The 25627-nt window shown below is 39.4% G+C and overlaps 1 protein-coding gene across 1 annotated transcript in view; it reads left to right on the plus strand.

Annotated features, from left to right (window-relative positions):
• The window catches only part of NRXN3 (neurexin 3), a 1027951-nt gene that overhangs the window by 367895 nt on the left and 634429 nt on the right, over positions 1-25627 (plus strand). The window contains exon 12 of the mRNA XM_074910039.1: positions 4222-4248. Within this exon, the coding sequence (XP_074766140.1) occupies positions 4222-4248 (27 nt within the window). The remainder of the gene's footprint in view (positions 1-4221; positions 4249-25627) is intronic.

The following is a 25627-nucleotide window of genomic DNA, read 5'->3' on the forward strand; positions in this document are numbered from 1 at the left end:
AGAGAGAGAAACCAAGCAAATCACGGATTGGAACATGCTTTGGAATAATTTCTGATGCTGACAATATGTGCAGAAAGGGAAAGAAGTGGCTGGTCCGATAGGGAGATCCATCTTCACATTTTTCCTCCCATTGATGAGTGGGAGGGTTATAGTGTCATTGACTTTTATTAAAGAATATTTCAGGTTTTTTTCTTCCTGGCCTGGCTTATCTTCAGGTCACTGGTGACTAGAATAAATAATTCCTGCCTGCTGTTAATCTGAGTCAGTTCTTTTGTAAGGAAGTGTAATCAACCTGCTCGCCTATCTTTTCCCAAGATATCTCCTCAACAGTGTCAGACATCTTTGCCTCTCCAAAATGCGAAGGTTTTTTTGTCATTCCTACACAGAAACTGAGCAGGCACATTTTCTATTTTTCTTTTTTAAATGTATGTGAATTTGTATGCCTAATTTCCTTTTGTGCAAATCATACACTCAGACCTGCAAGTCTATGCCCATTCACACTTTTTCTCATTAATAAATTTATTTTCTATAATCAGTACATGTAAAGGCCCTTGATTTTTTTTCTTTTTTTGGTTATAGACACGCAAAAATATTTGTCAACTGCCAGTTACAGGTGGGTATGCAGTCTGACTGCGTGCAGGTAGAAGACAGGCAAGGAGCCACGCTATATAACATGGGGTAAGAGTGTGCACAGGACCTCATCTGGTTTCCCCATAGGGAGCAATCTAGAATGAGCTTAGAAACAGTCAGGTCCCAATTACTTTTCTTGGCTTAAACTGATCTTCCATAACCACATGTGGATGCTCATCAAGATGAACAAACACTTTGTCCTCACACAGCAAAGGTGACTTTTTTTCCTGATTCAAGGAAAAAACAGCCTGGGGCCTTAGCAATGTCAAATATCACTATTTTCAGGCACAAAGATACAAGTGATAAAAAACACAGGCCTAATTCTTAGAGTCTTCTGTCTGTTACTAAATATATCTCCATTCAAGCAATGAATCCCTAGCATTACTTAATTGCAGTGGAGCTGTTTAATGTTTTGCAAGGAGAGGGTCTTTGTCCCATTTTTCAGGTGAGGTACTCTGGAAAACCTTCCATCTCAGAAGTAAGGAAGCAGCTTCTGGTTTACATTAGGAATAATAATGAAAGAAAGTAACTGTAGAAGGTCTTCCCAGCTCATCCTGCTCCCCATGCAGTTAGAGACTGTGTTTTCACTTTACTGCTGTCCTTCACATTGCTCATCCAGTTGCTGAACTAGGCATACTTATCTTCAAAACCTAATGCAAGGGAAAACCTCTTGTGAGTCAGAAATGCATCCATACCTAAATAAAGCAAATCTCATCAGTAGAAGATGGGTCTGAGAGCCCCAGATGACAATTACCAGAAGTCTTATTGCCCTGGGACTGTGCAGGAGGGAATCCCAAGCATTTTTTTTTTAAAATTCCTGAATTCCCCAGCTGTTGCTGTTCTGAGCACAAAGGCCAGACTAAACCTGCACCTTACTGCCAGGAAAAGTGGCAGTAATCCTCTGCTTTGGATTTGTAGTGTTGTACTAGTTTAGAAGAAAACAGGTATTTTCTTCCTTTCTAAAAACTGATGTAAGAGGGAGAAAACAGCTTCATGAATTAAAGATGGAATTTTTTTTTTTTTTTTTTGGTTGGTTTGGGCAAGGCTCACAATTAAGGAAATGAACAAAAACCCTGTGCTTGTTCTTTGAAGGTAGTGTGGAGACTATGGTGGTGCTGGTGTAGCAGTGCAGGCAGATGCACTTGCTTAGCTGCCATGTGGGATCTCCACTGACCCAGATGGACTAAGTCTGGTTTGGTAGCTGGTTCTTCTGGAGTATGCTTGGGTGTTTCTGCCTGGGACCCCATTGCATAGTATTGCCTTTGTGCTCAAAGAGTCTGGAGATCTAATAGCACCATGGTAGTTGTCAGAGCAATGCCTTCAGTGGCCCAGTCTCTCATTGTCCTTTGAAATAGGAATCTAGCAGCCAGGATAAGGGCTACACTGGTTTTCAGTTTGAAACATCAATTCCTTCACCTGGAGCAGTCAGTGACAGCCTGAGGGTAAGCCCTGGGACATGTAGTTAGATTGGTATCTCTGCAAAAAATTTTAAAATGCAAAACTTCTCTGTAAACATCAGTAACATGTGGTTTTAGTTTCTAACTTTGCTGAATGTTGCTGAGGACCAGCCATGTTTCCCTTTCCAGCACACTTACTGTTTAGCCCATAAGAAATTCCCTGTTGTTCCAGCTGTAACAGTTCTCTTGATCTCACTTGCTTGCAGTGAGACTTGGGAGTCTCTCTCACTCTTGCTCTCCCTATCCATCAGGCCACAGAGGGAAGTTTGCCAGCATGTACTTCAGAGCTTCCCTTACTCTACCTAACTCCTAGAAGGGATATAGCCACCACTGTATGGTGATCGTACCAATTGCTCCAGGGCTGTTTGCTCCCACTTTTCTGTTGCGGTTGACGACACATGACAAACCTAATCGCACAAAACCAAACCCAGATTTTCTCAAGAGAAGTTCTGCTTGAAAACAGACTCTCTCTGGCTATGCTGCTCCTGATTGGTGTGTCCTTGCTCATTACGGCTCTTTATTTATAGACTCTTATTCTTTCCCCTCTTTCATTTTTCAAGAACTGCATTTAGTTTCAGCAGCTGAAATAATTTTCCTACATCTGTCTGAGTAAACATAAAATTGGTCCAGTTAAGCAGCAAACTGCATTATATTTCTCTGCCATTCTGTATAATCTCTCTTGCTGGGCCATATCTCTCTAATAAATACAACTATCCCTGTTGGTCAAAGCTTTAGTTGTCCAGTCAGCATGTCCAGTAGAATGGTGCTATTATTCCTAGCCTTGATTTCCTGAGAGAAGGTCAACATGGCCCAAGATACATAGTAGCAGTGGTATGACAGTTCTTGCCCATGTCAGACATGACAGTAATGGATGTTCACCTGTAAGTAGACATTTATAAATGAAGGATCCTCTTTTGGGTCATATCCTTAGATATGCTGAGCATTAATGTGTTAAATGAGAGAAGCAATGCTCAGAAGCCCTCTAGATCAGCTGTCTTACCTCAACTTGTTTTCTTCGTGCAGACTTCTCAATTACCATTTATTAGATTCCACAAACATAACTCTTTTCTTTCCATGTACCCCTCTTTGTCCCTCCCTTGCCTATAACCTCTAAATGAAGCAGGGCCAGCAAATGTTCCCAGGTCTGCCACTTCACTGCCCATTTCGTCTTCTTCCTGAACGTTAGGAGCGTCTCATTCAATCTTAGTGTTCAGACAGCAAGATGAGATTGGGCTCTGAGGAACTGGCAGGGCTGGGGACCTTTGAAAGAAATCCCCCTTCCCCATTCCAAGCAAAAAAAAAAAAAAAAAAGTATTCCCAACCTCCAGAACTAGCTGAAATCTGGGCTGGGCGTTCGTGCGGTTAGCTGTTTGCAAGTGGCCATTTTATGATAGGACACAACCGGGCAGTATATTAACCCTTTCCTCACCTGAATGGACAGTGTCAAATGTGTCTGTGCACATACTAAAAAGTATTCTGGGCTAGCATTGGGGGACTAAGAAGAGGGTCTGTCTTTGGGAGAGCTGGAAAGGGTTAAATATTGCGCCAATGAATCTCATAGGCTGATTTTACAGGTATTCTGTTTTGGACAGATGGTGTATTTATGCAATAACAATATGAATTAATTCAAAAGAAACCAAGTGTAAAGGTTGACTTTGAGCTTCAAGCTTCTTAGAGAAATTGGTAAAGGTCTTTAAAAAGCAAAATGACACTGGAGTATGACTTGCATCTTGAGGGAGATTTTTTGTGCCTTAATTATAAATTTTTCATTGTAATTCACATCAGTTCATGGTCTGGAGTAGAAGATACTCTTAGATGCACAGGCTTCTATAAAAAGAAAATAGCTTTCTGTGTCAACATGTGGATATATATGTATATTAGTATATCTCTCTATACATATGTGTATATATATATGTATGAGTATATATATATATTTATGTAACAGATACTTATGTAGAATATACTGTACATATAAAGCCACTCCTGAACTTGTACAGACTCTATATAAGTATAAAATGGCCACATATCTTTGCGTGTGTCTGTCCCCGGAAGGGTGGACTGATTGTTTTTGGATGTCTGCAGCTGTTACCTTGAAGGATGCAATTTCATCTTTCATTTATTTTTCCCCATCTAGACTGTATCAGGATAAACTGTAACGCCAGTAAGTTTTCCCTCAAGTTTCATTTTGTTCTCTTTCTATATATATTAAAATAACTTTATTTTCTTTGCTGTTTTATAAGCTGTTTTTCTTTTCTTTCCTTTTTTTTCTTCTTTTCTTTAAAAAAAAAATCATCTGAAATTGAAGGGTTGGGTGGGATATGAAGCTGGGGGGAGGAGGGAAGACCTTATGGTGATTGTATGTGAAAATTTTGTGTTAGGTTTCTCCAAGGAGGAGATGAAATGTTATTTCATAGCTTTGCAGAAGAGCACCTGAGGAACCTGATGAGCTGATAATATATTTCACTGGTAACCTGTTGTCTTTATGAAAACTTTTAAAGAACCACATAAGAATAACAACAGGTACTGTATGCACTTCTCCACTACAAAAAAAAAGGCATGCATATTCAAAAAACAAAACAAAACAAAACAAACCCACCTCAAACTCTCACTTTATTTCAGAATGGTGACGACTTAACCTGGTATTTATTCAAAGTCATTTTTATTTGGGTATAGAAGAAGGAAAAAAGATCTTAGCTTTTGAGTATATTATCGGAGTTCTGTGATAAGTTTTTATATAGTGTTTACCACTCCTGGGTTTCTATAGTAAATTCCAGTTGAATCTTTGGGTTACTGAAGATCCCTTTCAGTCTGTAAAAGTAGGGAAGAAGGCTTATAAAATCTCTGAAAAATAATAGTGAAAGATCATGTCCAATTCTAGACTGATTGAGGAAACAAAATCTTTTCTGTTCTAGTTCAAAGAGCTGGTTGAAGTTGATGTAAGACTCAAAAGTAAAAAGCACTTCCCAAAGAATGGAGCTGTTTAACTCTCAGGTGTGCTTTGAGGCTTATCTTACTTGAAACCAGATTCCTGAACTGGCAGATCCTCTGTGTTAGATTTTATATGGAAAGATGTATGGAAGGATAAACACCACTTTGGAAATGCTATAAGGGATTAAAAGGTGAGGATGGTCCTATATGTTTTCTAGAGGCAGAGGTCTTTTTGCTCACCAGTGAGCCATATCCAAGCTAGCAGGCAGGTGGAAAGAAGTGTGTTGTAGCCCCAAAAGCAAACATAGGGCTTTCAGGTGGCAGAGCTAAATGGAGAGCACCAAGAGAATCTTACTGTAAAGCAGTTTCTTAACAGCTTTGCCATAGTTTTGTACTAAGAGTAGGTTTGTAGTCTTAGCAGAGAGCAGTTTGAGATTTTTCCCCATGTACAATATTTGAAAAATTTAAGAGGTGCTCTGTGTCTGCAAATAGAAAAAAAAAAAAAAAACCAAACAAACAACAAAACACACACAAGCAGATAATAGATCAGCTTTCCCTCTTGGTCACTGCCAGCTGATTGAGATCCTACTTTGCAGGGAAGTGGAAGCAATGAGTTTCTTGTCCTTGGGAAGTGGTCCCTGGGAGCTTGTAGCCAGGGACAAGCCAAAGCATTGGTCGATGTGTGATTATTCCAGCTGTGAGCCCTGATATGCTGTAGAAGCTTGATTGTGAGTTCACAACATCAAGAACTCCAGCCTTCTTCAGCCCTTTTGCAGGGCTATGTGGGATTAGTCCTGTATGACTCAAAGCTTGAACCTGTTGTTGAATTCCTTTTGCTCTTCGAAGTTTTAACACTGTTTTTCTTTCAAGATAGAGTGGGTAATAGGAAGAAGTGTCTTGAGTCTCTGTTAGCTGAGATTGACAGTTTTTACCCAGCAGTGCTGAGGACATTTGCATAAAAATAGGATATTTTTCTTTGTAAGAGTTCATATGCTCTTGTTGCTTAGGCCCCTGTAACTCTATCTAAACACTTGTGCCATAGTTCTTGTTGATGTGTATCATCTGAGCATCCATATAATTTTCTCTGGTACAGGACAACAATCTGGTGGTGTTACCATCTTCAACTTTTAATGACAGCTGGCTGTTAAAAGCTTAGCTATGGATGACTATCTTCAGGTAGGAAATCATCTTAAGTAGCAAGGAGTAATGGTCTGTTTTTCATGCAAATCAAAATCTAGCAGTAATTGGGAGAAACATTCAAAAAAGAAAAAGAGGGGAAAGAGAATCCTATAATCAGAGCAGTGGGAAGACAGTCTGAATCCAATGCTTTTGTTAGTTACCCCATAGGCATCAAAGTACCTTGATTCATTTTGTTTCCATGCATTTTTAATAATTGAGCCTGTTGCATTTTTAAATACAGCCTTCCTCTGAAGGTTCGTATTTATTTATTTATTTTAAACACTTTTGATTTTCCTAATTTATTTTGTATGATACTTCACTGAAAATTAACAACCCTCCAACACCTTGTTTTGTTGCTGCCTGTTGCAATGACTCTGGTCATCTGTCTTGCTTTCTAGAAGAGAATCTGCTGAGAACTGATTGATGAAAACCTATATACTCTTGCATGAATAAAATATGGTTAGGCAGGAGCAGACAAAATATCACTTTACTGTGCAGAGGGAGTTATCCACATACAGATGGGTCTGCCAGAGTCTGTTGGAATGGTCAGAAGTGTTTTAAAGTAACTTGACAAATGGGATTCCCAATCAGTTGAAGGGTTTCAGGTCAAGCAGTCACCATTGCTAACTGAATAGAAGGGACCTGGTGCATGGCTTTAAAGGTAAACAGAGCTGTACTTTTGGGGTCTTGTGTAATGTGTAGGTTAAAGAGCCTACTGCAGCAAGCACTGAAGCTCATGCTGTTTGAGAGAGTCTAGTATATTTTCCCAGGTAAGCATTTCATTTTCTATATACTTGCTCTTAATTTTCATTTAAGAATTGAGGGCTTTTTGCTTGCATGTTTTTGAGTTGTCATATATCTGATGCAAAATACTGTCTTCTATTTCTTCTGTACATTATCGCTGTTTCTCATCACTGTCGTATCTCATAGTTCTGAAATGGAAGATTGACATAATTTCCTAGAATAGGAACGTATTTTACTTTCTCTGTATTTATTTTAATACTCATCCTCTCCTTTCACTCTTGAAGATACCTAAACTGTTCTTACCTGTTTCTGCACTGACAGTTTGAATTTAGAAGGACCTAACAGTGCTGCTGCTTACAAAGGTGTAACTGGGTAGTAACTCTCTTTTCCTCAGAGTGTAAAATCAGCACAACCAAAAGCAAGATCCCAAAATAACTGCATGAAGGTGCACTGAATGATTCATCAACATAAAGCAGACATAACACATAACGCAATTTTGTTGGCTGGATTTATGAGGAAAATAAGTATAAATACCCTTATATTTTTGCATAGATATATTTTGGGTTTTTAAATAGCATTTCCTAAAGAAGAGTAGCTCTTTGATCCTTCCCCTTTAAACTGTTTCTTAAAATACGTAGTTCACTTTAAAGAAAATTAAAGTTGTTGTGATAGTTTTATAGTTTGTGTCATAAAATCTGGCGCTCTGATTTTTCTTCATTTTTTCAAAGGCATCCAGTCCTTAATTTTTATATTCCCTTTTCAGTTACCTCACTTCATATCATTCCAGATGGGGATAGTTTTCAGCATTCTACCCAATATTAAGTGTGGAGAACAGGGCTGTTTGTGCTACAGATCTACTAGCTTTTGGAGGTGTCTTCATTTTGTGTTCTTTCTAGGATACTGCTTGTATTATTTTTCTTGGCCTAGTTCTCTCTTCTTTTCCCAAACCTTTTACGTGGTGTGTCAGCAGTCACATAGTTTGATACTACCTTCACGGGAAGTTTGATCTTCCAAAAGTAGCTGCCTTTGAGACATGTGAATACTTATGTCTTATCACTTACTGTTTCATAATGAACTCTTTTCTTCTCACTAAAGCATACCAGACAATCTGTTACCTATTTTCATGTCACTTGTGAAGCCTCAGCAAATCCTGATCCTCTTCTCTTACCTGTTGCTAAAAGCACATATAGAAGAGGATGAAAAATCACAGGCTCATCACTGCTAGTTGATCCTGTGTCTCTATGAGGCTCTACAGTTAGCATGTTGTTTGAGATCCAGTTAAATTTGGATGATAGAAGACAGCTAGAATATGAGATTGGTTCTCCCTTCTCAGTTGCCATGCTTACTGTATTCAGTGCCTTAATTCAATGCAACATTAATGTTTCATTTTAGTAAGTGCCACTGCCACAGCATAAAATACAAACCTATGATGTGTAACTCTCTGGGAGAGGCTTAAAGTTTTCTTTTTCCATATCTTCATAAGTAAATAGGAAGCCATGCTAACTCTAATCTAATCAAAATGTTGTAAAACCAAGTGCACTTATCTGATTCCTAGTGATGTTGCTGTCATTTTAATAAAAACTTAATAGTACTCTAACATGAAAACATTATTTGGAAAGTGAAGAGGTATGATTAAACATACACATCATATTTGTGACTCTAGTATCTCCTGACTCCATTTAAACATAATCACGAAGAAATGAATGCTTATGCAGTCTAAAAAGTGATGAGTCATTAGTATGTCATATTGTAATGGTGAAAGCAAAGCTGGTGTCTGTAGCATCTGTACAGCCTAGCTGAGACCGATCTCACCTGTGAGCAGACTCAGACTCTGGGTCCCGGTCTGGCCTCATGCTGCTGCTGCACTGCAGTGCAGAAGGGAAGGGAACAAACCCGTCTTTGGAAGATTTTTCCTTCTGTCAGGTGATGAAACAGCAGTCCTCCCATGTATTTTGTCAGATATCAAACTAAGAATTCTGTTAGAGTGAAACATACCGTGCTGGATCCAACAGCCTGAGAGAGGTGAGGCTACTCCCACTCCCTGTTCCCTGTAGTGAGGTTGAGGATGTATTCCTGGCAGGCACCTTGCTAGTGATCACACACTTGCAGATCTGCTCTCATTCCAGTCTCTGGCAGCATGAACATACAGGCCCTCTGACCCATGGTCTGACTCTAGTTGCTGCACTCACACCCTTGTACGCCCTCATGCACACAGGATAGAGACCCATAGAATAGTTAAAAAGGAGTTTAATATGAAGACAGCGGGACAGACAGCACTGATCAGGCACAGGACCTAGCCAGGTAAGCATACTGACCAGTAACCATGCTTGGACACTTGAGGCTTATGGCTTTGCTGGGACAGCCCTGGGAGAGGCCCGGACAAGGTGTTCATTCCCCAGGGGTCCTTGATTTCTGTTTCCACCTGCCACTGTGCCCCTGTGTTCCTCTGGGCTTGTGCAGATGGGCCTCTGAGGGGCTGATGGCCCCTGTGATGGGCCTGGATGTAACTCAGGAAGACATTATTTGGGCTCCTCTTCCTGCTGCTGTCTCTCTGAGCTCCTTTGTGGGCATTCAGATCACATAACCTGTGGGTGTGCAGATCACACAAGAGCTTTATCACATAACCCAATAAATTCCTTTTCCCTGTGGCAGCTACTACAAAGTGAAGTATTTTGTCTCAGACTTGCTTGATTCAAGTCCACTCCAAGTTCCCAGTGGGAAAAAACCTCTTGACTTAAGATCTCAAATCAGAGGTTGTTTGGTACCCCTACAAAGTAAAATAGTGCTTCTGAGCTTGTTATCAAAAGGTAATGACAGTCCATGCAGTTACCAGTTGCAATGGAGGACAAGACCCTTTGGGACTGGCTTCCACATGGACATCCTCCATCTAGGCGAGAGGCAAGAGATGAAGCATATACAAGAAGCTGCTCTGCTTCAGTGCCCTCTAGAAAATATGTCTTCTGTAGATTAGATTCTGTAATTGCCAGAATATCCACTTTGTTCTTTTATTCAAAGAACATTGGTACGAAACTGGAAACTCATGCTTTAGGATCTAGGAGGAAGTGAGTATTTTATATGTAATTAATTTTGTCTGAGTACAACCCAGAGAGAGCATCTCTAATGAGACTTTAAATAGTTAAAAAGCAAACACCAATCAGCACAAACACCGCTTGCTATGTTGGGTGCTACCTTATAAGTAAATTTAAGGCCAAATCAGTGAACCTTAAGGCTCAGCAGGTACTGGATAAGGAGTGACCGGTAAAGAGGCTCTAGTGATTTGCTTTATTGGGTGCAGAACACTGGTTGTAATGCGCACAAGCTTTTCACAGTGACTTTAATCCTCCTAATCCAGACAGTGACATGAAGATTAAGGTTTTGGCATAATTAATTAACTTCTGCAATCCTAAACTGCAGTTTGCAATATCACAAGGTCCCTGTGTCCTAGAACATTTCAGGGGACATAAATCTGGACTACAAATGCAAGTCTATGTTTACTAGACTTCAGCTAGCCTCAGCTCTTAGCAGCAGTTAGCCTTCATCTTTCAGCTTAATACTGTCACATCATTTGAAAGTCTCTAGTCTGACTCTTCAGTTCTAGTGCTCCGGGAGACACTTCAGCAGGTCTTCTAAGGTCATCCATTTGAAGAGATGGCGCTGTTGAAATCAGAGCTTGGCAGAATGCATTCTGTGTTATTTTTAACTAAATTGCTGCGGTGGGACCTAACGGGAAAGGAGACTAACCGTGGAAACTCAGCAATCATCTGTCGGGAGTCAATGAACCGCTTTTGGAAAACAGCTATGCCAGTTTACTGGCTATTGTTCCCACCCCAGCAGCTTTTCTTGACTCCTCACCACTTCTTGAAAGATTGTCTTTGTGCTGTACATTTTTATACATAGAATTTTCAATTCCTGTAGCCTCTGACTCCTTCCATGGTATTATAACTTAAAATGAGAACTGTTGTGAAGGGAGCAGAGTCAAAACAACCATATCAATCACCCTGTCAGTCACTAAGCTAGATATGTATTACTTAATGTTAGAAATTCCAATTAAATATTGGGATTCTGGGTGGTATAACAAAGATTATGGAATATGAAAAGGTTAGGGTGTGGGTTTTGGTTTTGATTTTTTTGGGGGTTTTTTTTGTTTGTTTGTTTGGGTGGGGTTTTTTTTGCCAGAGGAGAAAGATGCTTTGGGTGAACTTTGGAGTAAGCTAGGAAGAAGTTTGTGGGTAGGATAACTTTTGATGTCATGTGATGCTGGTTTTTGTTTTAATCATACATTGAATTAACTAGTTGCTGGTCAGTAATATTTTTCTCTTATCCACCAGTTTTTATAATGTGAACTTCCTTTCTCATGTGTAGTTTGGGAAAACAGAATGTCTTGCTTCCCTTCCTGTTGCAATGTTTGCAGGATCTCAGCCAGGATGCCTGGGGGAAAAAGGCTTTGACAGAAAAACTTGTATACTTCTCTGTTATTTTGGCCATTTTCTCTGTATAAATTGGTTTCTGTTCCTTGCAGGTCAGCTGTAATCATTTGCACTTCCCTCAGTGTTTTGGCTTAACCCATGGAGGTGGCTAAGCACCACACAGCTGCTCACTCACTCTGCCCGTCTGTCTATCAGCACTGTTTTGCTCACAAATCCAAAACATAGCACCATGCACGCTGCTATGAAGAAAATTAACTCCTAGCCAGACACAGTACACTCAGGAAGCAACTGTAGCCTTCAAAGTTTGTGGACATCATGCTAAAGCACTGAAAAAGGCAGTGCTTTTGCTGCCTTCCAGTGAAATAGAGGGCCAAAAGTAGACTGAAACAGTGTCGTCTATGGTGTGCAGGCATTGAGTATTTGGTCATTTCTTTTTCCGTTTCATGGATTTTTCTTTTCCTACCCTAGACAGTTTGAGGAAACTTGCTGTGTGAGTGGTTATATCAAGAGCTATGTAGCAGTACTAAATGTATGGTTTCCAGGGTTAAGATGTGTCAGGCTGTTGACCATCTTAAAATCAAATGATGACTGCGTTAGGACTTAAATACTGGATACTGTTTCCATGAATAAATAGTGAGAAGATTGATAATGACAGAGAAAAGTTGCCTTTCCACAGCTGGGAGATTTTTTCCACACTTAAGAGTTCTTACACCACCCACCTATTTCAGCAGTGACTGCTACTGTCCTTCTGCCACCATGACCCATTACACTGCTTGTATTTTGCACTGAAAGGCTGATTTGTCTGGCAAAAGGAACTGCTGCTAGAAAATTTCTCTCAGGGAGCAAAGAACTGCAGTTGCACACAGGTGGTTGAGGAATAAAATAGAAGTTTACTTTAAAAATATCTTTTGGTGCTTCTGTGCTTGAACATTGGCCTCTCTGAAATGAGCTGGGGAAAGGTGAGCTGCAGGTTTGCAGTCTGCCTCTGAAAGAAGAACCTTAGAAATATTTACTGTTTGTGCAGGGACAGAATGAGTCAGAGAGACCAAGAACCCTTCTTCTCCCAGAGAGAGTCTCACTTGGTCAAGCTGGTACACACTGGTGTATGATGTGTATGTCAAGCTTGTATGACTTACTGCTTCTCTGGAAACTTGCCCCTAGCACACCTTTTGGCAGTGATGTCTTCTTTTCTAATTGCTTATCTTCTCTCAAGAAAAGCTGATTCTTGAGGTTTCAGGGCCAAGGAAACAGTTGTTGACATCTTGCTTCTCTTGTGCATAGGGAATGCAATGCATGGGAAGACTCGATACCACAAGGAACCTGGCCAAGACACCACAGATGTGTTTCTTTAGTGGTGAAGATTTTTTATATCATCATAAACCGTTTTCTAGGTAGTGGAAAATGCAATATGCAGAACATTTTCATTCTGAGTGTGAAAAGTTAGAAACCCTGAGAGAAGTTCTCAAGTAATTTTGCCAGTTAAATATCTTTCTGATTTGTGTCACTTCAGTGGTTTCTGTATTAAACAGTCATGCATGCACACTTCATTATGGAAAAATGGCTTTTTCCTCTTGGTGGATTTCACAGTATCCAGGCCTGATCATGAATTGAAGGTCAAATCATCAAGTACAATTTTAATCATCCAAGGATATTTTATTATTTTTGTTTGCTCAAGAATTTGAAGTAGAGAATCACCAACAAGCTTAGAAAAAAAAAACAAAAAACAAACAGGGAAGTTGTTATGATAATTAATAGTAAATGCAAGAGTAGGTTCGGGTAAGGGTTTAATTGTGTTTTAAGAAACCGTTTGCATGCTGACATCATTTCAATTAGTGTGTCAAATATCATGTAACAACTCTGATTCAACTTCAATACAAGAAAGGAAGGGAAGAAGCATATCTGTAGATGACCACTGAGGTTTTGGCCAACACAGCTGGCCAAACTATACACTGCTAGTTACCATTATAATGTAACAGTAATTACATACACACTAATTACATTGTTACCATAGTCTATTCTGCCACAGCCTTGCTCTTTCTCATGAAAATACTGATTGTAGTCCTAGAATTGCCAAAATATTGATGCCACAAGCATGGGTAATATCACTGCCTTTTTTTTTTTTTTTTTTTTTTCAATGGGAGGAAAATTACCCTCATTTAGTTCCATATTTTGTTATACTAGAAAGAGTGAAACTCTGTTGCTTCCAGTTTATTATATTATGGTATTTTGCTACTTACGATAATTTTAGATTAAGGGAAACTTGCTTCCTAAATCATCATTGCCATTGAAAGCAGTGCCAATAAAATTGATGAGTTCTCATTGTAATCAAAGTTTATATTTCTCTCATTGGTCACACTTTGATTTGTTTCAAGCATATTAAAATGCAGCAGAGCAGATGGAGCAGCATAAAAACTATGTGAAAATGCAGGACTTTTAACTTTTTTTTGGGGCATAGTACTCATGGAGCTTATTTTCCTGAATGAACTGAAAAGGTTATCCAAACTTCAAGATTTTTGCCACAAGTGTGGTAGATTTCAGTTTTCCAGCTCAGCAGACTCACTCAGTGGTATTTTTTGCAATTTCTCACTGGCTGGGTGACTCCTCCAGCAGCACAGCGGTATTTTATAGGGAATGCTGTATCCAGCAGTGTTGCATAGAGACAATCATTTATGAGCCCAACTGTCTGTGTGTGCTTAGGCTGGGGCTATCAGTACCCTGCTCAAACAAACTTTTCTTGACTCTGGTGGTACTCCATTGCCTGTTACAGAGGGGGATGAGCACCATCTCGTGGTGCAGCTGGAGATTTTTCTAGTTTATTCTCAGTTCATGTGCTGAGCAGCCTAAATGTATTTTCAAAGCAATATGATAATTTTGTGTTTGTTGGGTTGTTGTTTTCCCAGCTGTGAAAAGGTTGGAGGGGTATGTTCAGGGTGCTTTGTGGAAAGTAATAAAGAGGAAGATTGTGTTCATTGGCAGAGCTGTGTGAAAAAGGACTTGAATGCAAACAGATTCTTGACAGTAGTACTGGGCTACCATATCAGTTATGCACTATATGAAGCAAGTAACTTTTTCAAAGTTTGAACTGTACCATAGGCCGTTTCTAATCAGCACAGAAAACAACCACATGCTCTGCTGCCTTTAAGTTACTCCTTTTCATCTCAGATGAAACCAGCTGATGCTATGGAGCTGAAGCTCTGTGGCTTAAATGCTATGTACAGCCCAAGGATGGGGACTGGGGGGCTGTAGCAGGCACTACTGTTCTGTGTCTCTGACAGCTGCAGCAAATCAGACCATCCTAACTTCAGCATTCCTTTCCAGGGCTGAAATCCACATAATGTACTGTATTTAAAACATTTATTTCTGCCACCTGCATCTGGTTTGAAAAGTATGGTTCAGGAAACCCAGCGATAAAGCTAAAATCAGGCTTGAAGTAATAAGAGAAGTGTGCTTGTATAAGCATCCTTATTAAAATATATCATATGGAATACCTATAGAAATGTTTAACAGCTCCTCACATCAGAAGTTTCACAGTATATATATAGAACTGATGTCTTTTCTAATAATTCATATGAATATGTGGACAATCCCAGGTGGTAGGAACAGCCTAGAGTGGATGTGGGGCAGCTGACACATAGGTAAGCTGAGAAGGTAGGGAAAATATTTAACCCACCTATTGGAAAAAACGTAAGTGATATTTGCATAGCTGATATTCAGCTACTCCTAACTAGTTAGGCATGAATTCCCAAAGGGATTTCCATGGTTAAGTACTGAAATGCCTTGATTTCAGGTAAGATCCTTGAAAACACATTAACCCAAACTTGGCTGTAATGGACTGGAGCAGCCATGTGTGAATACAGAGGTAAAAACTGAAGGCAGCACTTGGAAGACATGATGTTACTTTAAAGCCAAACCCTCAACTGAAGCAGCTGAAACCTGTCTAAGAATTCCTAGTTGGAGTAATTAATAGAGATGCAGTCTGTTTTAAGCTAATATTAGAATTGCATCTGATGTTCATTTTATAACAAAAAAAAATTACTCTAAAAATCTCTAAAAGATGTTGTGCTTTGCTTTTATCATGAAACCAGACTGATATTTTTTGAGCTGAGTCAGGGTAAACCTGAGAAATCAGTGTGTTTCACAACTGCATAAAGAGTGACTGACAAGGGAAGTGTTTGAAAACAGGATAAAGGAACTTGGGCTCTGAGATTTCTTTAGAGAGCCAAAGGGCTGGAGAATGTTTCTACCAAATTGCGAAGTGTGTGTGCAGAGGGTGGGTTCTGGGAAGGTGTTCTTCTAAATGGGTGCTAGCCACCTCCCTTGCTCTGGGTAACAGAAAAGTAAAAGATACTTCCCTGTTTCAGGTAAACTTTGATGCATTGTAAGGAAATACTTCTTCCTTATTTTGAGAGAGGTATTTTTCTGCTTTGCCCTTCTAGACAGTTCCTTTTGTCTAGTTCACGAATAGAGTTTTGTGAATTAAACCAACAGAGTTAAAATACAAATCTATTCCTCTTCCTTGCACATCTTCTTATATCTTTCAAATGATGTCAATTACTTATGTGTTCTAAGGGGAAAAGAGCCTATCTTTCTGTCTTGATTTCTGAAACTATGATTTTCAGCAGTCCATTAGGAGGTTATTAAGATGTTTTTTTCTGCTTTAGCTCTGATTTGCAGAGGTAGTGAGACTAGTCAGTCCCTGTTAACTTTCACAGGATTTTAGATGCTAAGCATTTGTGAAGAATCAAATCTTTGGCCTTTGTCCTTGAGAGATCCACTACCAAATACTAAGGAGAAATTTTCAAAACTGAAAATATGATGAGATATTCTGTATCATTTTTTCCTGTTGTGAGGTGAATGAGGTAAATGTGAGTTCTTGGAACAGGTATGTCTTCATGTGGACGGGGTTATTGCCAGTCGCTTCTGAGTCATGCAGTGTACTTAACGGATCAGATTTTCCCATGAGATCACCATGATCCCAAACTAATAAATTTTTCAGAAGACTGAGGCTCTCATTTACTTTGATTTGAATGCAAAAATGTGTGTTTTAACTTGTCACAGATTTACTCCTGAGGATCTGCATCATATTTAGACTCAGTGACCAGACATGAACATGTTTTTATATAAGGTTTCTGCTTTCACTTTTTCTAACTGGGCCAGAAATGTAACAGAAACATCACTTCTCTGAGAGCTTTGGGAGTAGAGAAGAACATAGAGATACTTCTAGAATTATAGATACTTACAAAACTGCAGTTATGATAAACTAAAGGAGGGATGTATAGTAAAATATTTTGGCCCACTTCCCTTTTTCATGGGCGAATGGTAGCTTCATCTGCAACTGGGCAAGGTTTTTGTTTTGTTTTGGCATCTCTTTGTCGGTCACAGCACTGAAAGGGTATTTGATTCTGTTTCATAGTGGGATGAGATTTGAGCCCAAAATTAAAAATCCTTTCTTAGGAGTTCTTAAGCATATTTTAGTCTGTGGAGTATTCTTCTTATGCTGATGATTTAATCCTTACAAGACTGCAACAGTTGTGGTGTTACTATCCCCATGGAATTACTGAAGGACGGAGTGTGAAGTCATTTTATGCGGAAGCAGTAGCAGTGACATTATGGGCTTTCAGCCCTGTCCTAACACAGCACCATTATCCAAGCACTTCTGGCAGTGAGGGAAAGCTTTGTGGCAGCTATTCAGCTCTGGTGCTACTCTACATTTTCTAGCAGAGAGGGAAGTATGAGCAAAGAGAAATCATGTGTTCTTACTCACTGTGTTACCTCACTGCACTAATAGTATATTGAGGGATCCAACTTCTACTTGTGTAAGAAGGGTTTGTGTGTGAATGCACTTTTGGTAAATTTGCAGGCTGCATACTGATTGAAGGGAAAGTGCTTAGCTGCTTTTCAGACTACAAGTATACTTGAAATTGATCTGTTAAGGATAAAACAATATCCATGAACTGTGAATACTGATAACTGTATCAGTACTGAAAAAAACCCTGCTCACATTCTACCTCAGGTGACAGTAGTTCCAGATAGTTTGCTTCAAGGTAGCATTAGGCCTTCTGAAGCTGTAGTACATCCGTTGTAAAACTTGGACGGATCTTGCAAGGGCAGAGGAGGAGAAAATCTAGGAAGAGATTTCCCAAAGGCATTGAAACCACATCTCGAGATAAGCTTTTTCTGAAGAAAAGTAACGGAAGTACTGTCAAACTCACTAGCATACAGTTTCCATGGCTACACAAATACGGAGGTGAAACAAACCCAATACCTATTTCCTAAGCATCAAAGACTAGGGAAGTTTGAGTCAGTTCTTACTGTTACTGAGTGAGGAAAATCTCACAGCAGAAAATCAGGTGGCGATTACAGTGTTGTATATTGTTCTGCTTGATTTTGGTTTAGGACTGTAAACTCTTCACTGTAAGTGAAGAGGCCACAAGGTGCCATTGTGCTGTGACGGTACAACTCAGTGGGAACTGTTACTCTACAGAGACAGTTGTTTCTAAATCTCCTTAGCTGCCAGTCCACTGTCCCAGTTCCGTTCCTGTTTGGTTGGCCCACACTTCAAAATTATTTTTTTCAATCACTGAGAATTCTGTCTGTAGCTTCTGGGATCTCTACAGTGGCTAGAGACAGAATCTAGCATCCCACATAGTGCTCCCCAGTTCTACTTCATTTCCACAGCATTCTCCTGTGACCAGCTTTTGTATGTTCACAGGCAAAAGAGACCAGAATATTCATATTTCAAGAGGAGGAGGCAGTTTGAGTAGGTGAACCAGTTTATATCCAGAACCCAATTACTACCTGATATCTATTCTAACACCAGAGAAATACCAATGTGTTGACATAGTGGACAGGTAGTCTAGCTTGGCTTTGAAAAAAACCCCACATTCTTGGTGCCCTCAGGGCAAAGGACATTACTACTTCTGTTTTGATATTAAGCACCTCTTTTTTGGACACAGAACATCCTAGTTTCAGTTCTTGCTGATAAGAATACTATCCATGTCCAAGCAGCCATATATTTTTACAGAACAGCTTGGAGACAGAAGCTGCTCTGAAGATTTTATTATCCAATTGAGTACAAGGATAAAAGGCATAGAGGGAGTGTATGGGCATTCACATTTAGTCTAATGATTAAATTTAGTCAGAATTTAGTCTGTTGAGACTACTCTCTCTTTAGTCAGACTAAGCTCTTCTAGAGAATGGTTTGGAGCTGCAAGCTAAGTCAGCTTCCTCCAGTGGGCAATTCATAGCCACCTGCACCTCCTGGCTGATCATCAGGATCATTGCTGTGACATTTCTCATCGAGGCTTTGATAGACTTCTCAAATCAACATCACCACAACAGTCTCCAGATAATAATAACCTCTACATAACTCTGCAGTAGCAAGACTTTGGGCAAGTCATTTATTTACCTGTGTTTCAGCTTTCCAGTAATGTGTAGCTAATAATAGTCACCTGCTTGCCAGAAGCCTTTAGGATCTGAAGTCATGAATGTCAGTAATGGCATTAATATCATCAGTACCAAGGTTTTTGCAAACATATTTAGTGCATATGAAAGAATAATGAATTCTTGTTTATTACCCACAACATTACAGTAATAAACTGCTGTAAGATGCAATGTTTTCCAAAATATTAAAGGCCAGATTGTCCTGCTGGTACAATTTACTGGAGTCATGGCAAGCAAATTTTTTCCCTTTTATGGGTGGCAATTAATTTCTTGAAAGAGATGAACATCCATGGGATATGTGTAATTTTAGATGTAGTTATTTAGATACAGATATCATCAATTCAATGAAAAATGCCACACTTAGTAAAAAAATGATAGCTTAAACTGAAATAAAGAAAATTAACTTAAATGAGCAGGAAGATATGGACATATTTACAAGAATAAGTGTGTAGTGTTCTATCCATAGATAATAAAATCTTACAATATTTGTAAGTGTTACTAGCAGTTTCCTCTCTTTTCCTTTGAATTGCCTGCATCTGTAGATCGTTTCCATAACAGCACATTGAAAGAGATAACTGTTTCTTACACCACTGCCTATGTCTTCAGAAACAGTGAGAAATGATGGACCTTCTCCTTAAACAAAAATGAAACAAATGCTTAGTCTCCTACACCAATAATAACTGGATTGCTGTAAACGTGGTTACCATGTACAGTTTTATAGGTTTAGGATTTATGCACTCTGTTTCAGATTCAGTCATAATTTCCATAAAAATGACAGAATAGTTAGGATGGAATAATGAGGTTATCATTAATAAATGGTATTGCTCTTGCACATGATTACACATCTCACTCTTCTGGATGGCTGAAATATGTGCAGGCTGGGTAACAGATTACCTGGTTTATGATATTCTCCATAGATGATATTTTGCTTCTTTCATTACTACATGTCAGAACTAGATAGCTACCTTACATACATGGCATACTCTGGTCCTGCTCGGAACTTTTTAATAGATCTTTTCAACACTGCATTCAACTTAGCATTTTGCTGCTGCTGAAGTGATATTTCACTTAAACTGTTTGAGTCTGCAAAAGCTAAGGTTTGCTTGCTTGGGTTTTTCTATCATACTTAAAGTGTGTTTTGATGGTGATTGTACTTGTTTTACTATGCTCCCTTTATATAACACTGATCTTACTCTTGATAAATTAGGCTCTATGTGATAGAGAAAAATAAGTTTAAATACACGTGGGGGTTTTCTCATGTTTGTTAGTGTTCTGACCTAAGTTTGAAAAATTGTATCAGAATAGCAAAAGGAAAGTTGAATTATGCCTGTAAGAATTTCAGTGGGCTTGGTTGCTGTAAGAAGAAATATGAAAGCTAAATTTTGCTTGTGTTCTAAAAAATAATTAATTCTGTAAATAAAAGCTAGATGGTGATGCTAACCCTGTGCCATAGTAGTACCATCTGTTTGCCCTGTGAAATGGTCTGCTGAGTTTTACACCAGAGTAGTTTCGCTTTGGCCTACACAATGGGAAGTGTCATTTCAGCTGCGACTGAATGCCTGTTCTGATGGCTTTCTTCATTGCACTCAGTGAAATGTCTAGAGTTGTGGCTCCTGTTGTTTTCCTTGGCAAGTGGCAGGAGGTCAGCAAAACACCACTGACATCAAACTTTGCAGCTTTGGTGAGGTTTTTGTCTTGGAATTTGAGATGACACTGAAGTCGATTCTTCCTTTTTTTTTTAAAATTATATAATTGTGACATAGACATTTTCATGTTATACATGAATGTTCATGTGATTATCAATTTTATAGGTACGATCAAAATTTTACTGGTTTTAACTGTATGTCCTGGCATTTCATTCTATATAGAGATACATATATAGATAAAGTCATATATATGTATATATATATAGGGCCTAGTGCCACCCATGTAATGGGAATCTGATCCTCCTTCTTACTGGAGCAAAAAGGCAATATTCCTTCTGAATTTGAATCAGGAGCACAAAGACAAGTTTTATCAGGAGAAGAATCATAATGTGTCTTCTGCACAAAAGAATGAAATGTGTTCTTGGATGAGGTTTAAAAAGATGTGATATTTAAATAATAAATTGAAGGTGAAAGATCTAAAAATAAAAAAAGAAACTATTTTGACAAGGTCAATTTTAAATGTCTAAAAATAGAGAGCAATCATTTTTTTCACTGGGTCTTGAAAAGACTAGAGAATCGTGAGAGGTATATGAGAGGGGAGTGTGATCTGTTTGTGAAAATAGAACAGTAATATATTTTTTAAAAGTGAACAGATCTTCTCAAGTCAGAAAAGAGAGAATGTTGACTTGCACTTCTGATCTGGGTGTATAATATGTAACACGTGGCAAATTGGCTTCCAAATTCGCTCAGCTCGGTATCAACCTGTTTGTTTTGGAGCCTTCATGTACCTTGAGAATAATTGTTCTCTGCCCTTCTGTAAATAACTCCAAACAATAGCAGAGCTCTGGCAGCTGCTGCTTTGATCTGAACATACAAAGCCATGTCAGTAAGGCAGCAGCTTTGGAATATAAAGAGGAAATCATACTCAAAAACACAGCATGTGTTGTGCATGTAATTTTTGGTATAGATTGGAGCCATTTTTCCTTACCTCCTGAATCCTGTGGGAGATTCAGTCTTTAGAAATGCTTGGCTGCAATTGCTGAACACTCTTTTGTGCAGCATGTGCATGTACACTGTGTGCATCTATCAGCTGGCATATTGGTCATAATGGTTCCACATGGTTTTGTGTCTTTTCAAAATCTATCTTGTCAGTCAGTCATTCATTTGGTCTTTCAGTCTGTTTTATGATTTTATTGATTTGTTCATGCCAAAGGTACAGAAGAAAGAAGCCATTTTAACTACTCTGTAAATAGCTAGAACAAGCCACCTGAGATTACATGTCCTGTCTTTTCAAGGCAGGTCTAAGAATATGTTTCTACTCCCACTGAAACCACTACTAAAAAAGCCTGGGTGTTCTTTTTTATGATATCTTCATGGGGTTTGCATATCTTGGAAACTCTCAGGAAGGTTGATGAATGAGAGCCTTTTACTCATCATGAAGTGAGCCTCTTCAAATTTGCTAAATCACCAGGAACTCTTTTCCCTTCTTAATTCTTTTTGGGAAAGAAGCTGTGCGCATAGTAGCTGACCTGAATTTGTGTTGTTTCAGTTTCTAGCACACTGAGGTTGGCTTTGCTTTCCCTTGTCTGCTCAGCTTGACTCAATGCTGCAAAATGTTTCCGCAGGGTGCAGGAGCGCTAGCATCTTGAATTTACAGTGTCATTGTAGCCTGATGTTTTGTTTCACAGACACTGTTCTAAATACTTTAAATTTTGGATTATTGCTTTCCCTGGAAAGGGAGGGAGGTCTTAACAGGTTGATTCTGCAGAAATAATGCAGCAGTAATGCATAGAAATTTTCATCAGGAGTGAATGTTTTTGGACTAGATCAAAATAAACACCAGGTTTGATAATCTGTGCCTAGCACTGGTCATCGAACTTTGCTTTCTCCCAGGTATTCTGCATCTTCCATGTCTTCAGCAGCTTTTTTCTTAAGGAGAGGTGCAAATTAGGCTGGAAGTGTCAGTGAATTTCAGGCTCTACTGCTGTTGGGGAGCTGGAGACAAAAGTTGGGGTGCTGATACAGGCACAGGAGGTATGTCAAGTCACATGAAAAGACAAGGGGTAGTAGTCCTGGTGAACATAAGGGCAGATGTGATTCCACTAGCTAAGTTTTCCAGGATTATTACTGTCCTGCATACTCTGTCAAATGCAGCATGTAACACCAGCAGTGCAATCAATGACTGTTGGTATCCAGTGCCCTTTCCCCAAGTCTTTGCTTTTAGATGTTCAAAGGAGACTTCCTTCTTTAGTAGTAACAAGCAAGGATTTTGCTTGCTTCTTAATAGAAGGGACTGAAGAGTCTGGCTCCTAGCTTTCTGAGCCATCATTTAATTTTTCTATTCTGGCTACTGTTATTTCTTCACTGGTCATACAGCTGGCATGCCTGTGCAGAGGACCAGCTCTCAGACCTGAACTCAGACTGCCAGCTGACCCCTGTGCATTGAGAGGTACCAATGTCTCCATGCTCTACAGACAGTTCCACTTTCCAAGAAGTTTTACCCTGGACCAGTAATAGCATCAAGACTCTGCCTGCTGGCTTGTGGTTCTGGTCACTACTTTTTTGTTACAGAACTACTCTGGAGAATTTTAATAGTGTGCAGTGCAGTCTTTATAAGCAAAATAGTCCATATGCCCTTCTAAAGTCAAGTCTCAAGTGTGAGACAGCAGAGTGTCCTTGGTGCTTTTTCCGATAGGCTTGATTTTCAAAAGTGGTATTTAGCTTTTGACATACATGGATAAAAAAAAGTCCAGAAGAAAGAATGAAGAAGTATTCTTTTGCTCAAAAATTATTTACCTATCTCCAATCTCCCCACAGACAAAGGTGAGAACTAATTCCCTCAAAATACTGCATGATTTTGATCCTACTCTCAACTTTCTATCTTTTGAGTCATCAGAGATTAATCCTATGAATTAGATTAATTTTGCTCCAAAAGGGGAGATCCAGTTGAGAAAATACAATTTTGCTGCTAATTGTTTTTGTCTTGATATTTCTCTCAAGCCAAGAATTCTCAAGTGCTTTATGAACAGAGAGTCTCACAGTAGGTAGCACTAAATGGGACCAGTTGGCTGCCTGCTGCAGAGCAAAAGCTTACAAACATCCCCTTCCCACTTGACAGATCTAACACTGCTTTCTTCACTCATTATAATAGTCCACCTGGTGACAATTCCTGGCACTCTGTTGCTTGCTAAACACTAAACTGATGTCTGTTAGTATCTTCCCCTTTCTATGAACACTCAAAAAATAATCCATGGGCTGAACTACTGCTGCTGAAAAATATTTATTCTCAGCAGGAATCTGGCTCTTTGTTATGTACTGACACTGAATATTTAAATTACAACCTTCTAATCTTTCATTTACAGCATTTAGAGGATGTTGAATAAATTAAAAATAAAATGCCACAATATTCCGCCTTGATGGGGGATCTGACAGGGAATCAACATTTTCAGAAGTGTGGGTTTGGTTTTCCAGCATATGCAGCTCCCATTTTTGACAGAAGATGTACTGTGTTCAGTACTCCTAAGGCCATGTCTGTCAAAAGCTAAATACCAGTTTTGATAATCTAAGCCTGTCTGAAAAAGCACCGAGGACAGTCTGCTGTCTCACACTTGAGATTTGACTGTGTCCCTACTTTAGAAGGGCATATGTATTGAGTAGACAATTTTGCCCATAAAGCATCTACTTGAGTGCTTCAGTATTAGTCATGGACTATGAAGGATGTGAATCACTGCTCTCTACTAGGGTTCTGTGAATAGTATTGCTAGAAAGAGACCTTGCAGGTTTGGTGATTGATTTATTAACAGTATTGCCCTGGTGGGAATGTGTGACTAAAAGCAAGACTTTATGCTTTGGAGCTAGTCTTAAATGGTAGGCTGAAGTCTTTTTTGTAGTTTCTTTTTAAAATCATGGTAACAGTGGTCAGTGTGGTACAAGGTATTGAAGCAACTGAGGTGCCCTAGGAAGTGCTGGGACAATGACCCACAGAAATGCTACAATCAGCCCAGACAGCTCACGAACAACAAATTAACTTTTCCACTGAGTCACCCATCTTGAACAAAACACAATAGACATTGAACTGTCTATGATTATCTATTTTCAAGAGTTTGGCTTTACTGGTACCTATTTAGGCATTATTAATCTGCTTTGCATCGTATGTTTTGAGGCCAGAAGACACCATTATGATCTACCCTGACCTCTTGTATGACACAGGACTTACAAGCAGAAATGACTAAGTGCCCTTTGAGCTATGAAATATCTGTTTAGAAACACGTCATACCTGCATGCGTCACCGACTCCAGCACATTTGTCTTAAAATACGTATCTACAATAAGGATTTACAAGTCTCTTAAAATCATAACGGGCATTTACCAATTACACTTGTGATATAGGTAATAAAGCCATAAATTAAGCCCAAGTGCCTTGAATCCTGTATTTGTACCTTTTTTCAGAAACAATATCTACTGTACCCCATTCCCAGAAGTCAAAATTAGGCTCATCCCTTTTACATCTTGGATGTCATTATTTGGATCCTCTGGTAGTGTTACTACAATAGCAATGTCCTAAATTTTACTGCTGGGTCTTGGTACCTCAGACATCAGACCCTGCTTTTTTACAGTCTCAGTGCCATTTATTTACTAGGGTTTGCAGAAAGTTGTGCAAGATCTTCAGCTCTTCCTGACCTACCCTGTACTACATGTGTCCTTGGCTTTGGTGGGAGCTGCAGCAGTCCTCCCTGAGGTTCCGGATAAAGCATGGGGTCTCTTACAGGAACATGGGAGGTGGTTCATACCTAGGACATCGGTGATGTATGAAGAAAGTTACTTGAGCTCTGACTCCAGTTAGTCTCCTCTGATAGAGGTGGAAGCCAGTACTGGTGTGTAGCCTTTCTGAGTGAATGGGGTATGTGCTTTGATGTTGAGGTGGGACAAATGGAACCTGGTACCATTTGTGTGGCCAGGCAGTGCACAGAGCAGCCCTGCTCAATACTGGTAGGGCAACAGAAGGTGCCAAGGCATTTTCCTCACCCAAAGGTGAAACCTCTTCAGCTGGAAAAGTAATGAGATTGTCATCCTGATGCAGTCCACCTGTGACACCAAACCAAAGGCCTTTTCCCTTGCGTCACAGCACCCTTCTTTTGTCTTCAGCTGTTCAGGTGCTGGCTTTTCTTTCTTTG

Source organism: Athene noctua, chromosome 6, assembly GCF_965140245.1.
Source record: "Athene noctua chromosome 6, bAthNoc1.hap1.1, whole genome shotgun sequence".
Classification (NCBI taxonomy): Eukaryota; Metazoa; Chordata; class Aves; order Strigiformes; family Strigidae; genus Athene; species Athene noctua.